This window comes from Mercenaria mercenaria, unplaced genomic scaffold (genome assembly GCF_021730395.1).
Source record: "Mercenaria mercenaria strain notata unplaced genomic scaffold, MADL_Memer_1 contig_521, whole genome shotgun sequence".
Lineage (NCBI taxonomy): Eukaryota > Metazoa > Mollusca > Bivalvia > Venerida > Veneridae > Mercenaria > Mercenaria mercenaria.
The window spans coordinates 31,556-49,311 of NW_026463400.1; the positions used below are offsets into that span (position 1 = coordinate 31,556).

Sequence of the window (17,756 nt, forward strand, 5' to 3'; positions counted from 1 at the left end):
ACAGTTTCATTTGATTATCAGATGTTATCTAAATATTGAAGTGCTAAGAACATTTATTGGAGCTGTCTTCCATCTTATCATTAGGAACCCGATAACAACTTTGTGGGCGGCTTGAAACATAATCACATGTAATCAGATGACGAAAGTGTTGTGAAAAAGGATTGTGAACAAAAATCAAAACTCATATCGGTTATATATTCGGTTATATATTCTCAATATTTTTTAACTGGCAGACAAATACTTAACGCTGTAACTACGCCTCCTAATTAAATAACCTTTGCCACAACACGTGAACAATAGTGTCTTGGTGTGTACTTTTTCTCGTAAAGTTACGTTCCTCCTAGTATGTTGATGCGCGTACCAAAATTAAGAACATACATGCATTTGTTTTTCTACTGCAGAAGCCATCGAAATGAAACATTTTTAAACATAATTACAGTCTACCGTATACATTATAACATCAGTTAGTGGTTCTACAATTTGGGACATGTTTAGAAAGGTGCACATCTTCCCTAGCTGTTCCGACTTAACAGAATTCATAGTTTCATTGTTTGCAGTGATTTTCAAGAGGTCCGTTCTTTAAGAAAATATTTTCTTCTTCACAGCAGGTATGTATATTGCTTGACGCACAAAAAACTCGCTCCATACTTCATTTTTTTGAAAACCATAGTATAGTTAGAATAGATCATAATATACTTTGAAATAGAGAAAAGCGGAAACTTCACAGGTCACTCAACACGACAAAAACGAAAATGTTGCAGGCTCGGTAAAATTGCCAGATGAAGAAGATAGGGTCATGTGTTTGATTTTTGAAGATATCACACAAACTTTCACAATGAGAGTCTACAGTCACAATTTGATTATATTTTCGCAAATATTGTATCTACAATTGAGCCGTGCCATGAGAAAACCAACATAGTGGGTTTGCGACCAGCATGGATCCAGACCATCCTGCGCATCCGCGCAGTCTGGTCAGGATCCATGCTGTTTGCTTTCAGAGCCAATAGCAATTAGTGAACAGCATGGATCCTGACCAGACTTTGCAGATGCACAGGCTGGTCTGGATCCATGCTGGTCGCAAACCCACTATGTTGGTTTTCTCATGGCACGGCTCAATTATAGTCTTCAATGAAACTTTCCAAAGTAATTTGGTGAAATAAGATGTACAGGTCCCTGTGCTTGTTTTAGATATTTGTCAATAATTAAAGAGATCGGCATAATACAAAACGATGTTCAAACATGTGCAATTATTTAACATGTCTTAACAAACATTTATAATTATCATATATCTTTTTTATAAAGACATAGCGTTACAGTTAATTCATGAAATAATTTTCGTTTTCGGATACCGAGTAAGTTATCGGGATAGATTACGTGTAGTTTTCTTGCGAGTTAACTTCTGACTTATTTAGATGGAAAATAAAGAATTTGAAGACAAGCTCATTAAAAACAAATTTTAATATGTGACTGTCACAGTCGAAACGCACGAATTTCTAAAGAAGATCATTCTTGAAAAAGTTTTCAGAGGAAAGCAAACAGGTTCGGTTTGACCATAACTGTTCATGTTTCGTTTGTTTTGTTGGGATTAACGTTGCACCGTCACAATCATATGTCATATGCCGACTTTCTAGTTTTGATGGTGGAGGAAGGCCCCGGGTCTGCCTCAGTGCATTATTTCATCACCAGCGGGCACCTGGGTAGAACCACCGAGCATCCGTAAGCCAGCTGGATGGCTTCCTCATATGAAGAATTCAACGCCCGAGTGAGGCTTGAACCCACATCGGTGAGGGGAAGTGATTTGAATTCAGCGACCTTAACTACACGGCCACGGAAGCCCCTCTGACTGTTCATGAGCAATTATGAAAAATACAACAATGTTTACGCCCCATTAGCACCTGCTTCAATGAAATTTTATTTCAAAACAAAGTGTTGAATTCGGTGATCCTTAGGACAAGAAAGTATAACACTTAAGTTGGTTTTGCACGTTTGATAAAAGCAACGGCAATGGGGTAACGCAGATGAGGACATGAAGTTCTTAAAGTCTACCAGACTTTGAAGATTGATGTGATATGTGATTTATGGTTAGTAGACTGATCTGCTTTTGGTGAACATCCGTTGTTTGTTTTCTAAGAAGTGCGACTCACTGGACGATAATGTAAAAAAAAAACAGCTTGCCGTACTAACGGGCTTGCCATCTCAGTATATTATGATCTATTTTGCATTTTCCAATTAAAGTTTTTAAATAATATAGCCATATTATCTCCAACAAGTCTCAAACAGGTTCACATTTAAAGTCTATGTGAATTGGTAATACAACATTGGTGTCAACAATTAACCGATTTTTTGTCTGTCAAAATGGGCACTTGCTTGCGGTCTTTCGACACAAATGTCTTCAAACGAAAATGATTTTCTTTTTAGGCGGAAACTGTTCAACTATTCATAAAACCATTTACTTGTGTATTAAGGATTCATTTTTTTGCCTTAGTCTGCGCTTTATTTGCTCGTTATTTATCAAGAAATAAAGAACTTACATTGCTTTGAAGTTTCGAATCGACAAGTTGTTGTCAAATTAGCTTGCCGTGTTGCCGAAAAACTCACGTCAAAGTCACGTGATATGAGCACACGGCTCATAGATACATAAATTATATTAACACAAACTATAAACGGGCACTTGTTTTAGTTTCAAGTAATAATCGACAACATTCTGCAGGTATATGTCCAAAGTTTTAAGAAGAATATAAATAAAAGAGAAATCACTGGCCTATCACATGACCAATCTTGGAATGCTCACAATATGCATACCTATATCTTGATATATTAATACTGGAACAACATTTATTCCTATTGATTGGTTTATAGATTCTTGAATACATAGCTAGTAAATGAATTCACGTGTTCATTGCTATGAGGGTCTTTCCGGACATTTCTGTACAGTACTCTTAGTGTGATATGTACATTCTAGAATATTCCAACTTGTATATTCGTGTATGTAAGAGGGAGAAATCTACAAAAAATGTCTACAATAAGAGTTTGAAATCTTAGCCAACAAATCTAAATAAATTAAGAAATCCGTAATTTTCTTACCTCGGCTTTGTGAACTTGTGTCCTCTGCCAAAACAAATGTAAACTTAGAGATAATAATGTAACGTTGGTTTGATGACCTCAGATACTATTTTTGCAATCTACTTATTAGTGATACAAGCGATTGAAATAATTGTTTGTAAATTGTGTCGTGTTAAATAATATCCGGACATACTTCTTATAATATTAACAATTAACAATCGAAAACAGTTGTTAAAAAGTATTTCACAAGTTCTCTGTGACAATGTATTGGCCGAGTGCGTTTCAGAAGTCACATGTACAATATTCAGATTACATATTTTGTCATTCTTGTAGGTAACAAATATATGAAAATATTTTTAAATTAAATAGGATCAAAACAGTGACGTCAACGTAAATACAAACAACCATCTGCTATAAATGGAGGGGCTTTGCAAATTTTAAATCATTCAAATCTGAAAAGCTATCATGACATAGGTGTATACTGTAAATTAAAGCAAGAAAGCAATGTAGCACTCTCACAGCAGTGTGAGAGATGAAAATATCGTATATAGGCTGAGCGCTTGAGGACGTGGAAAAGTACCGGAAACCATGCTCTTCAATGTGTACTTGTAAACATCTAAAATTTACACATATATGTATAAGCAATACACGACAATGTCAGGGTCGAACCATTCTTTAATCAATTTGGTTAACGAAAAATATGATTGAAATTTACTAACGCCAATTTTTCTATCTACATTATATAAAGCAAAACTACCAAAGGGCATTAACTGTAAAATAACGGTAAAAATAGTCACAGCAAAAGTCACATCTGCACTTTAATCTGTGAAAGTTCTGGAGGACGTACGGACGGACGTATGTATGTACGGACAGCAGCAACACATAAATGTTGGGGCATAAAAAGATTTTCACTTAATTCTCTGTGACACTGTTTAAGCCCAAGGCATTTATCAAGTCACATGTACAATATTCAGATTATATTTATAATTTTCAATTCTTCTGGCTTATAAATAAATGAAATATATTCACAGAAGTGATATTAACGTAAGCAATACATGACAAAGAGGTATACATGTACTTTAAAAGCAAGCTAAACGTGTAGCACTTTTACAGCAGTATGAGATATATAACTGTTGTACTTTACCATCGTTAGATATTTAACACAGCAACATTTCGCTGTTCGTAATACCTGAAATATATATTCTCATGACTAGTGTTGAAATGCAGATAAAAAGCTGAAACTTTGTTCCTTAAATAGACCAGTGTAAACGCCTTTGAATTTTACATTTAGATATATAGGTTACAGGATTCGTTTCCACGGCAACATTAATTTAATTCAAGAAATCGCTATTTTCTACTGAAATTTAACAATTTGAGAGTATATAGAGAGTATATAGAAAGTATATAAGTACCAACTATCAGTGAAAACGAAAAAAGGGTATCACAAATAAAACGTTCTAAAGTTTATTTGAAAATGGCCCTTATAAGCAACCTTTCACCCAAGTATATTCCAAATAACATCAGTTACCATCATTCACTTTCTTATATTAATCATTACATTTCCATATAACTATTTAAAATTACATACATTCAAGAAAATAGTTATTAGTTTTGCGCGGTGACTGACACGTAACGTCATGATGTCGATTGCGTCATTTTAAGACAACAATGTTTTGTAGCGTTTCTGAGGTAATTCATTCATTATTTCCGCATTATTAAGCCATTAAGCATCCGATCAGACACAGGGAAATGATGTTTTTCTCAGAAAAATAGATGAACAAACACATTTAGTTTGTCGTAAACGTTGTTGTAAATCCTCACGTTACCTTCCGGTTGGGCATGCGCACATACAAATATTAAGGTAACCTACTTCCTTAAATTAAAAATTGTGCATTTCTACGAGTTTATTTGTTTTTGTTCATAACTGTTAAGGCTTAAGGTTCTTTCGAATAACCAAAAATTATTTCTCTTAAGTTTTGTTTATATAAGCAACTGAAGTTCTGACATTTTTCTTGTATTTGTTTTTGCAAAGAGAGACAACATTTCCCCTATTGCTTTTTCAGGTACATTCGCGCAAAGATACCGTCAGCTTATTCCCCTTCAATGTCAAAACTAAGTGGAAAATAAAAACAGATACATATGCAATATCAAATAGGATATATTCGTCCGTGTGTGATTTATCTTTAATTGCTTCACTGTTTCATGGGTTTTGTTATCTTAATTAATAAAAACAACTAGATCTGTATCTTTAGGACACAGGTGTCCCCAACTCTCGAAACTGTGCATGGTTCCATGACTCAGGTAAAAAGATTATAACATTTGCAACACAAACGTTTAATCAGTTATGTTCATTTTCGGCTAATGACGGATCATATCTCTGACCTAGACGAGTGAAACTATGTACATCGGTCACAAACTTTTATTTTTTTGTCTCATGCCAAGGGCTATAATTTTTGTTTTTCAAAGTGAAAAAAAAAATCTCATGTTCACAAATTTACATGCTGGAAAGTATCCCTTCATAGTTTCATGGCTCTATGTGAAATATTTTAAGACATATGCAAGAAAAACTTTTTAGCATTTTTAGTATATTTTTCACGTAGTAAAGGAACCTCATATAACAATCCCTTAATGTTTTATTATTCTAAGTTTAATACTTCTTGAGATACATGCGACATGAACTTGTTTTCCTTTTATGCATATTTTTGACAATCTAGGGCTATGCTCTGGTCTGACACACAGAAATCTGGAAAAAATCCCAGGTGCACAATTCACATGCTGACTATCATTCCTAAGATCTTTCATGGACATTGGTCAAATATATTTTGATATATGTGTGACACAACAGTTATACCTTTTTATGCGTATATTTTACTACGTCAAGTGCCATGACTCTAGTCTTGCTGAGTGAACCCAAGATACACAACTTCAAATGCAGAATAAAACTAGAATGTGTCTGTAGGGCACAAGGTGTGCCCCCACTGGTGCATTTGTCACAAATAAGGGGCAATAATTTAAATGTTTGCAGTCGGAAGTGGGTATAGCCTCAACAAACATTTTATGAAAAGGATTCATTATTCTATGTCATATACTTTTTGAGCCATGAGCATCACAAACAAAACATCCACTATTTTGGCTATTTCAAGGGCCATTACTCTGTAATAAGCACTAAAATTCAAAAAGAATGCCAAGTGTGCAAGGTCACATCATGATAAAGACTCAAGCAAGGTTTCATGAATTTACATTAAATACTTTTTAAGCTAGGGACATAATTAGGTGAAAATATGCATATTTTTACTATTTCAGGAGCCAAAACTTTAACACTAGGGGGTGGAGCCAGCCTAAAAATAAGAGGTGCCTAAGTTTATATCATGGTAAAGACTCAAGACAGTTTTCATCCATTTATATCATATACTTTTTGAGCTAGGTGCGTCACAAGGTGAAAATGTCCATTTTTAATATTTCAGGGGCCATAACTCTGGAAATAGAGGGCGGAACAAGACGGAAAATAGGAGGTGCACAAGTTCATATCATGATAAAACTCATGCAAGGTTTCATCAATTTATATCAAATACTTTTTGAGCTAGCGCGTCACGAACTTTGGACGGACGGACGGACGGACGCACGGACGCACGGACAAGACCAAATCTATATGCCCCCACCACTCATGGGGGAGCGGCACAAAAAAATTGTCATGTAATGTTTCATAATCCTGGGTCAAATACCTTTTGAGATACATGCAACACAAACCTTTCGTGCAAGATCCATAACTCTCTTCTGGCTACGTGAGGTCCCAGTTAAAACACCAGGTGCATAACTTCACGTACTGAATAACAACCCTGTGAGATTTAATGACTCTTGGTCAAATACTTTTTGAGATATGCACGACACAAATTTGGGTGGACGAACAAAGTGCAACTCTTAGTGAACCCCCCCCCCCCCCCCCCCCCCCCCCCACTCCCCACCAACCCACACACCTAAGGAAATTTGGGAGACAAAAAATAAGTTTAAAGCATTCCATAATTTACTCTGCGCAAACAGACAGAATAGTTAAGATATCAATCATTTGTGAATTTGACAAGAGAGTCCTTGGTCATAAGCGCGACACACCGTCTCAATGTGGTTACATTCGTGTCAAACTATTTTCAAATCCCTTAATAATTGCGTTATGGACCAGATAAGAAACAGACCATGTTAACCTTTGACTTATATGTATGAAGTTGATCTTGGAGCTAGGGGTCTGCGTCTTGCACATGACACATCATCTCGTTATAGGGTACCTTTATGGAAAGTAAATTTAAATCCCTTCACCGATGGCAGAGTTATAGACGGGACAAAACAGACCATGTTAACATTTAACCTTTAAGTGTGGCATTGACCTTAGAGATAGGGGTCTGGCGCATGACATGTTGTCTTATTGTGGGGAACATTTATATCAAGTAATTTCAAAATCCCATGATGAATTACAGAGATATGAACCGTACACGAAACAGATCCTGTTAACATTTGACTTGTAAGTGTAAGTGTGACCTTGATCTTGAAGCCAGGGGTTTTGGTCTTGCGCATGACATGTCATCTCATTATTGGGAACCTTTATGCCAAGGAATTTTAAAATACCTTCATCGAGTTATGGACGGGACAAGAAACAGACACTGTTAACATTTAACCTCTAAATGTGACATTGACCTTTGAGCTAGGCTCTGGATCATGCGTATGACACATTGTCTTATTATGAGGAACGTTTATGCCAAGTAATGTCGAAATCCTTTGAGGAATAGCAGAGTTATGAACCGGACACGAAACAGACCATGTTAATATTTAACTTCTAAGTGTGACCTTGACCTTGGAGCCACGGGTCTGGGTCTTGCGCATGACACATTGTCTTATTATGGTAAATATTTATGCCAAGTTCTTTCAAAATCCCTTTATGGTTGGCAGAGTTATGGACCGGACACTAAACAGACCCTGTTAAACTTTAACCTATAAGTGTGACCTTGCCCTTAGAGCTAGGAATTTGGGTATTGCGCATGACATGTTGTCTTATTACGGTGAACATTTATGCCAAGTTAATTTAAAATCCCTTCGTGGATGGCAGAGTAACAGCCAAGACAAACATTTACACGGACGCACGCACGGACGGACAGTGCGATTTGAATATTCCTGCCTTCGGGGGCATAAAACAGACTTTTCTGTCGAAATGTATTGCTCATTATTCTGATCAGTTATAATACGGTTATCAGTCTTATACGGCAACTTTTGGAACATCACTTGAAATTATCAATCAACACACTCCTTCAAAACTTACAGGTTGTATTCCGCTCATATATTCCTTAGACAGAGTAGGTACTGGACACGACCGCTCAACAGCTTTATTCTCAACTTTCTTTCCCGCTGAATCTATGGCAACAAATGCTGAATATTTGGATACAATATTGCCATGACGACTAAGATCAACAATTCTCTGTCTGAATGTTTTGATTTCCTTGCCCAAATCTGGTGAGATGTGATAAGTATCTGTAATAAACAACAGAGTGTTTGAGATTTCAATGTCAACATATAACACTATAAAATTATTATTCGTGGGTTGCTATTTTTTAAGGTGTCTGTGGGTAGCATTAATCAACAAAGCTAAATTTCAGCAAACTAAGAAAAACCTCTTTTAATTTATCTTTAAAATTCTGCAAATACATTATCATTTTACGAGGGTCCCACAAAAAGTTCTGTCATTAGGCTCGGATTTTTCCTACGTTTTATCAAAATTATTTTTAATACAAATCTTTAGAGTGTTCCCCCTTTACAGAAACACATTTTTGTAACGTTTTTACCCGGTCACGAAAAGCAGATGATTAGTCTTCTTTTGATATCTGTTTGAGACATTGATAAAAGGCGCTGCCAAGAGAAATTCTGGACTGATACTTGTTTCCAGAACGCATTTTCTTAAGCCTTTGAAATATAAAATGTCACAGGGACATGGTCGGGTGAATAAGGTGGATGATTTATAACTTCCACCTTTTCAGAAGCCAAAAAAGAATTAACAATCTCGCACTTGTGAGAAGGGGGCGTTGTCATGTGTAAGATACACTCCTGACCATTCTCTGCTTGGACGTTTCTTGTTGTAAAACTTCTTCACTTTCTACAGTACAGAGTTCTTGTAGAATCGTCCAATGACAGTATGCCCAGATTGACTTAAAAGACTGACCCACTAGAATTGAAGAAAATTACGTACAACAACTTTTTCGAACTTACGGTTCTATTGGTAATACAGGGGCTTTTTGATCTTTTCGCTTCCGTTTCTTATTATAAAGCCTTCCCTGTGGCTCAAAAAACATTGCATCAACATTTCGCATGCTCAATTTTTCTCTCAGTATTTTAAGCACATTTCTATCATACAGATTAAAATAAATGACTAATTTCTCTAACGTGATCGGTTAGGTCTTTAACATACTGAATATTTGTTTTGTGATTAGTAACTTTGTCTTCTAGCAACCATGCTACAAGAAATTGTATTTCCCTAGTCTGAAAATCAGCTGTACAATTTATAGATAAATGCTTTCTTTCATTCTTTCTCTCTTTATCTATTATTAATCTAATTTAATTTAATTTATTTTGTTGGATTTAACGTCGCACCGACACATTATAGGTCATATGGCGACTTTCCAGCTTTAATGGTGGAGGAAGACCCCAGGTGCCCCTCCGTGCATTATTTCATCACGAGCGGGCACCTAGGTAGAACCACCGTCCTTCCGTAAGCCAGCTGGATGGCTTCCTCACATGAAGAATTCAACGTCCCGAGTGAGTCTCGAACCCACATCGATGAGGGGCAAGTGATTTGAAGTCAGCGACCTTAACCACTCGGCCACGGAGGCCCCTAATCTAATTTAAAGTTTTACTTTAAAGTTTTCTATTAACTTGTTTCTTTTAAACTGAACTAGTAATTATGTACAGCTGTGCTACCTCTGTTTTAGTTGACCACTCTTTTGAAAACATCTGCATAAACGAAATATGTCATAAATTATGAAATATAATATGATTTCATCGTGGTCAATTAGCGACACCTCAGGATGCACATGAATGACTAGTTTTGTGGGTAGAAATAATATGCTTCCATGCAACTTATTTCAAATATTTCTTTTCCTCAGATTATGTATGGTAATAAATCAATGAAATCGATTAAAGTGGTGTATGTAAATTGAGGCTTTAATTCTAATAATTCTTAAGATTCATACAATTTCTATCAGTAGTATCAAAGTATCAAAGTTCTAACAAACCCGCATAGGAATGACCTGAGAAGGACCAAATCTAGAAATAAAGTAAACCGAAATGGATCTCATGTAAGTGTGATGGACAAGGTGGCTACAACTATGCTCCCCCAATTTTAGGGTCCATAACAAGCATATCAGAAAAGTGGAAAGAACAAGCATTATATTCAGTGAATTTAAAACGCTGTCAAACAAATGGTTACAGTATATTTTGAAAGATATTTTATATCTAGATATACCTTAGTTGTGTACAAAAAGACAAAGAGTATTGAATATACATGTGCTGTCTAAAATACTCTTTATAGTTTCCCGTTGGCTGATTTTTGCCACGAGTCACAGGTTTTAATCTTTAAAGATTTGCTATTATTTTAATTTAAATAGCCATCTGCCTGCTTGCTGTAGATGGAACAGACAATATTAAATGTTCAACAAGTTCTACCAGTTTCAGTTTGTTTTTAGTTTTTCCCCCAACGGAACAGATATTTTGTTACAATAAATATCAATGAAATGAACATTCAAACAATGTCTAGTAAAACTTTGTTTGACATTATATAAGTAATTAAACCCGATATATTTCTCTAAAATTGCAGAGTTGTTCGCAAAATTAAATTGTTGAAAGTACAAACTTCAGATTGACAGCGGGCACTAAGATACTGCCCATGACGATAACTATATATTTTTCAAGTAAACATTTGCCTCCGGCATTACCAAAACGGACAATTATCGGCTGGTATATATTCGCACATGATAAAATTTGAATATGACAATTTATATTTTGAAATTTTATAGCGCGGATTGTCACATACAATTTGTAACGGATGGACGAAAGAACTGTTCAGAAATTTTACAGCTAAAGAGCCTGGCGATAACTGTGTCATACATCTTAGGTATTGTTCAATCATACCATAAGTGATGTGAATTTAAAGTATACTTACTTTTGCATTTAAAGATACGTAAATGTTGCTGAGTGTCAATATATAGTGTCATGAATATTTACACTGACAGGAAAATTGCGCATTCAAACTAAGGGAAGTTACTCGGACTAGCTACCAATTTCGGAAAAGATAACCGTTAGTTCGTTTTTAGTTAAAACCATAATTTATTCTATTTTAGACCTGTTAACGCCTTCAAAATATGTTAGTAGTCCCTAAGTTCGTGCACTACACTTTCAATTATCCATTTTGATTCAAGTAGACAGACAGGCCCAGACTGGGCTGAAAAATGTTTGAGCCATTTTACGTGGTCGGTAGTAGGGTGGGTGTGGGGAGGGGTGTTCCTTCCTGCTTTGAACTGCAGTCAGATTTTGAAATGGGCATTGTGACAGCTGGTAAAAGGGCAAATGTATCAAACTGTAAAGTGGCAATATAGGGGGAGGGTGTCGGAGGATACCCCCTCCTGCAAGTAGGGTTTGGGGTATCACCACAAAAAAAATGAAAATGTAGACACTTGATACAGCCGTTGGTGCGTTTTCTAACTGAAAATTATATGTTTCAATTTCTAAATATTACCTGGATTCTATTAAGTGTTACACATACAATATCCAAAGTATGAATGATTGTCACTTCATATTTTTATTTTCAGGTCATGCCTCGGGACCCTAGAATATAAGTCTGATATAAATTCTATGTATGTGTTATAAAAATAAATTCTACAATCATTTCTGTTACAATAATATCTTTCATATCTATTACTTGAATGTTAAAATTTCATAACACAGCTCGATATTTACCCAAAATATCATATCCGGATACGATAACACTTTTCTAAATCTCCAGTTTCAACAATATGATTTACAATTTGTGATGATACGAAGACATTTAGCAGCAATTGGCAGTATCTGACCTTGACTTGAAGTTTACGGTGAAATTACCTCTTATTTAAATCACTTCATAAAAAAGTTGTTCCATTTCGTCAAAGCAGCCAAACAGACGATCTACTTTCGATTTCAAAAACTACAAGAAAATACAATTTAATGTTTCGACGATTTGTTTATTTCTCAAAAAATAAGAAATAAAATCATTTTTAATATCAGTAGTAATTAAACAAACCAGTAAGAGCTTCTTCTTCCGATAATTTATCCGCTTACTGATTGCAAAATTCAACCCATGCAAAGTCGTAGAAGCGTTGTTATAAACAGGTCACGCGTGTTCGCCGACAAGTGTCCAGAATGTAGTTAGGATTCATCCGCGAAGTCTCGCGGAAGAATTAACGTACTGCACATGTCTTATTCGGGTCATTTAAAATGAAGCTGTCATAATTTAATTTCATCTATGTGGTAAACTCCTTGATAAGATACATTCCAATGCTTTCAGAGGTACCCGACTCAATAAAATACTAGCAGTATGTTCTGGAACTATATTTTGTCTTTCGCTGGATGTTACGCAAGCTTGGTAAGCCTGCGCAATTAATAAAATGCACAGTGCAATAAATTTGTTATTTGCGCAATGATTTTCAAGATTATTTTTTTAAACGGACAGGGTAACAAATGGATAATTCGGCTAATACGTTAATATGCAGTTTTTATTTGAATTTGTGAACATCATATTTGCTATTTTGTGACAAAAGGGCATAAAATTCGTCACCATAATCATATGCGCAAATGTATTACCAAATCCCGCAGAATCGTTATGCGTGTTTATGCTCAATGAGTTATCGCGGAAGAAAATACGTGGCTTTATTCGAGTATTGCACAATTACAAGTCATAAATTTGACAGATTACATCGTATATTGGTCATAGCAAATGGGATTGACATATCTGAACTTTATTCGATCTAGAACTCTTTGAAATTAGAGACAATCTAATGGAACTACATCACTTCGCTGTGTTGTGAGGCCATTTAATAAGAATGAGAAATCGGGCGATAGCAAGGACTCGTCAAACGCTTGAAAGCGCTGACTCAAAAATAACCCTGTCTTGCTTGGGCAACCAGGACATGTAACTTTTAAACATGTCTTCAGAAAAATCTTACCTGTATTACACTAAGTGAACACAAATGAGCCGTGCCATGTGAAAACCAACATAGTGGGTTTGCGACCAGCATGGATCAAGACCTGTCTGCGCATCCGCGCAGTCTGGTCAGGATCCATGTTGTTCACTTTCAGAACCTATAGCAAACAGAGAAACTGTTAGCGAACAGCATTGATTCTGACTAGACTGCGCGGATGCGCAGGCTGGTCTGGATCCATGCTGGTCGCAAACTCACCATGTTGGTTTTCTCATGGTGCGGCTCAAATAAGTGTGAATAATCAGATTCTTAATCTTCAACTCGACCAAGGATTTATTAACCATCTTTAAGATTACAAAGGTATGATCTTGTGTGAAGCTTGATGGTAACAGGGTCAGTACATAGGAAGATATAGTGGAAATGAGAAGCTTGCCATAAAACGTAAACCTGAATACACTGCCGATATATGGGCGACTGAAAAAGCTCTCCTAATTCTTTGAAGAGTCAAACTAAGAATAGGCAAAAACCCTCTGAATAACAAGGCTAACACTTAACAATTACTAATTAACGATTAACTTCTTGTTTCTTTAACTTCTTGTATTTTTAACTATAAATACCTTCACTTAACATTGCTGATTCCTCGTCCTGTAGAAGCTTTATTTGCAATTTTGTTGCTAAGCGATGAACTGGTGCTGAGACACACACCTCAGATGATTTACCCAGAACAAAGTTCAATCTGTATGTTAGTGGTTTTCCATCTTGCTGACCTTTCAGTGTCACTGAACTTTCAGGATAATCTTTCTATGAATAGATTGATCAATTATCATTCAGTTCTAAACACAGTATTTTTTTCAATTTCTAAATATAAACCAAAATTTCAAACAAGCATTCTACAGTTTATAAAAACAAATGCTAACATAAAGCTTATATTGAAACTGAGACCTTGACTTTTGACCCCAAAACTAAAGGGATTATGAACTAACCATAGGTAATTATCCTACAAGTTTAATATCCTAGACTCAAAATTCTAGTTTCTTTCTTGAAGTTACTGTGACATTGACCTTTGACCTGTTGACACCAAAAGCAATGACACTGATCACACGCAAACAAAAGTTTCCGTTTCTGCAAATGTTTTAAGTCTGAAGGTCATTGGAACCTTGAACTTTACCTCTACTGGTTTCCAAAATAATAGGGTTTATCTATTGACCACAAGCAATCATTCCGCAAAGTTTGATAGTCCAAGGCTTAAGCGTTCATTAGTTATAAACCATTTTGAGGTCACTGTGAACTTGATCTTTGAATTACTGACCCCAAATAATATACATTATACCTGAATCATAGAGCGCCCACTTCAAGAAAAAGCACATGCAAAGGTGCTTTGAAAGAAAGATAATAGGGGTAATATCATGACCATTGGTAATCAGCCTTTAAAGCTTGCCGGCTTATTTAGTGATTGATCTAAATTCATGTTCCGTCTACAGATCAGTGACACTGACCTTTAACTTACTATCCCCTAAAATAGCAAGGGTTATTTACTGACCACAGGAAAACCTTGCAATAGATTAATAAGAAACTGTTTTAGTCATGAGGCTATTCTGATCTTGAAAAGCCACAGGTACAATTAGCTCCTGTTATTGGCCTGGAAACTACTTTCAGTCTAGAGGCCACTGATCTAGACTTCTTACCCCCAAACAATACAGGTATCAGCTGACCATAAACAATTATCGTTCCCGGTTAGCACGAATATGCCCAAATCTTCTCCATTTTAAATCAGATTTTTAACTGTTCTGAATCTAAATGGTCTACCAACGGATTACCATGAAATGAGACTATTTGATTTGCTGCATCGTTAACTTTTGTCACTTGCCCTCAAAATTAGATTGTATCAAATATCCAAAACATGTTTTAAACATAAGGAATAAAATTTAAAAATCAGGAAACAAATCCTGTTTTTGTCCAATAATAAAACCAGTTGGTGAGTATGAGCCTCCCAATTTAATTAGGAACTTGAGCTTTCTGTGCTGTAAAATCTCACCTCTTTATTAACTCCTTGCAAGACGGCAAATAAAGTTAGTCTTTCCCCATTAGATATAAGGGTTGGTGGTTCTGTTGGAATGGAAACAGGGGTCACATCAGGTGGCAGATACCAGTTGATGGTGACATCTGTAATGGCTGGCTGCATAGCACACTTCAGTAATGATACAACCTGTTCATTAAAACAATTGAAGTGCAGAAGCAACTAAGAAAATAAATTCCTGTATTTAACATATAATTTTCATGCGAAACGGAGATTTCAGACTTATATTTGTTTCTTATATGTCCAGCCAATACCTTCCAAAGTACAGCCACTAAAGTAACTGAAGCCATGTAGTTGAAAGTTATAACTAAACCCTCTATCATATGGTATTACCTAGAATGAAACTTAAATTTCACATTGGAAAAACCGAACATTTTGGACTACCCCTGCACAACCACTTATAAGATTTTGCTAAAGTCATACAAAAAATTTGACTAACTGCGAATGTTTAATAAACAAGTTTTAAGATATGCCTTTGAGATATGAATTAACAAAATGTAAAAAAATGAACATTCAACTTTGGAATCTTCACACCGGTTGCTAAAATCTCTAATACTATATGTGCGGTTGCTTAGTTTTTTTTTTTAAAAAAAGTCACTGAAAAAGCATAAAAATCCTTACTGTGAACAGTGACGCTTGTCAAAAACGAGTATATTTTATATAAAATTCTATAGGATTGTGGTTAAGTGTGGCGCGTGGCCGTTAACTGTTACCTATTATAATCGTGGGTTACATACAAACAATAGAATTTGAAAAGCCGCGGAGAAGAGCGTTAAATTGTTTTTCATACTTAGTAAATGAGATAATATTTTCATTTACATACGGAGTTCAATAAGCAAACCTTTTTACATGATATCTTAATATTTTTCTCCTGACCCGCACTACGTTAGAGTCACCTGTTGCCAGATTGATATTTAAATCTTCTTGACAAGATTTTTTCTATTGTCAGTGGGATTGTAGGATCTTCTGGACAGAAATGCTTTGTAATTCAACTCCGCATTAATTGCATTGGACGTGATTATTGTTTCGACAATCTTTCTATATTTGCTGGTACCGTCTCAATGGGTAAAACAGCCTTTATGGATGGTGGTTGTATGCTTGAAATAATAAGACTTAGTGATACCAGAGAGTTGAACCTCTATACGCAGTCCATCTTGAGGTTTTATTAGCTCACCTGGCCCAAAAGCACATGGTGAGCTTTTGGACCGTTCAAAGTCCGTTGTCAGTCGTCCGTCGTGCGTCGTGTGTCGCGCGTCGTCCGTCCGTCCGTCCGTCTGTTAAAACAATTCATGATAATTAGTGCTATAATCTTTCAGTAATTCTATACACACTTTTGATAACTTACCTTAGACTGCACACGGTCACCTCCAACAGTAAATTCCGCCTTACCCCCTCCATTGTTTGCTATCCCTTTCACTAAAGCAGTTGACATTCCATGACCAATTCCAAGGGAGAATACTCTGCAAGTATAAAGTAAAAAGACAGAACAACGGCATTTGGTGGAACTTTTGATTTCATTCACTTACAAACAGCAACAAAAAGATTACACTGAACATTGATTTCATACATTTCCCTTGAATTTTATTATATTTTCTATCAGGAGCTCCTTATGTATTTCTTTTAGACTGAGTGTCTCATCATGTTTTATCAATATATGCAACATTTAAAAGTTCACATAAAGTAACCTTGTGAACTTACATATATTTTCACATCAGATCAGGAATGTTGTCCGACGGCTGCATGAAAACACGTTTTACGTCTACTATCATTTCATTATCAATTTATTTCATATTTACCTTGTTATCTTGCAAAAGGTTGAAATCCGATATGAAATACACATAATTTTGTACTGGCCATGGCTTTTGTCCTATCAGCTCAGCTGAGTTTGGTACTGGCTTATAAGCAATTTCTCTAACATTATGTTCAATATTGCACTGTTGCATACAAATACCTTGTACTGGTTTTCAATGACTGCGTTTTCACCAGGCCAATCACCTGATCTGTATTGCTCACTCCACCATCTGTTAACACAAACACCTGAAGTTGTGATAAAAAAATTACCATACAATTAGTTATTGGTAATTAGTGGTTTCGTAATTTGTTGGTGACAAATATAAGATATAAAGGAAAAATCGAGTCTTACACAGATTTCTGATACAGGGTATATGCCATTCTATGTCGCCAACAAATTTCATCTTGCTGTCTACCCTTTACTTCATTTTTTTCAACTAATAATCAAACTGAATCCAACTACACAAAAAGTGACAGCCATTTGATATGGCATATATCTGGTCAGTACGTGGTTTCATAACCAATAACAAGAGAACCGCCTTGCGGGTGCAGATGCACATCTCAATTTTTTGTCTCTGTATAACTGAAATATTATCCTACCTAACATTTACTAAGTGCAAAAG

The 17,756-nt window shown here is 35.7% G+C and overlaps 1 protein-coding gene across 1 annotated transcript in view; it reads right to left on the reverse strand.

The window, feature by feature from the left end:
• The window catches only part of LOC128554550 (von Willebrand factor A domain-containing protein 5A-like), a 45,684-nt gene extending 28,278 nt beyond the window's left edge, over positions 1-17,406 (reverse strand). The window contains exons 1-7 of the mRNA XM_053535820.1: positions 17,294-17,406; positions 16,688-16,802; positions 15,301-15,471; positions 13,883-14,066; positions 8,366-8,574; positions 4,208-4,252; positions 3,085-3,108 (exon numbers count right to left, since the gene is read on the reverse strand). Coding sequence (XP_053391795.1) covers positions 3,085-3,108; positions 4,208-4,252; positions 8,366-8,574; positions 13,883-14,066; positions 15,301-15,471; positions 16,688-16,802; positions 17,294-17,406 — 861 coding nt within the window. The remainder of the gene's footprint in view (positions 1-3,084; positions 3,109-4,207; positions 4,253-8,365; positions 8,575-13,882; positions 14,067-15,300; positions 15,472-16,687; positions 16,803-17,293) is intronic.
• Between the last annotated feature and the right edge of the window lie 350 nt (positions 17,407-17,756).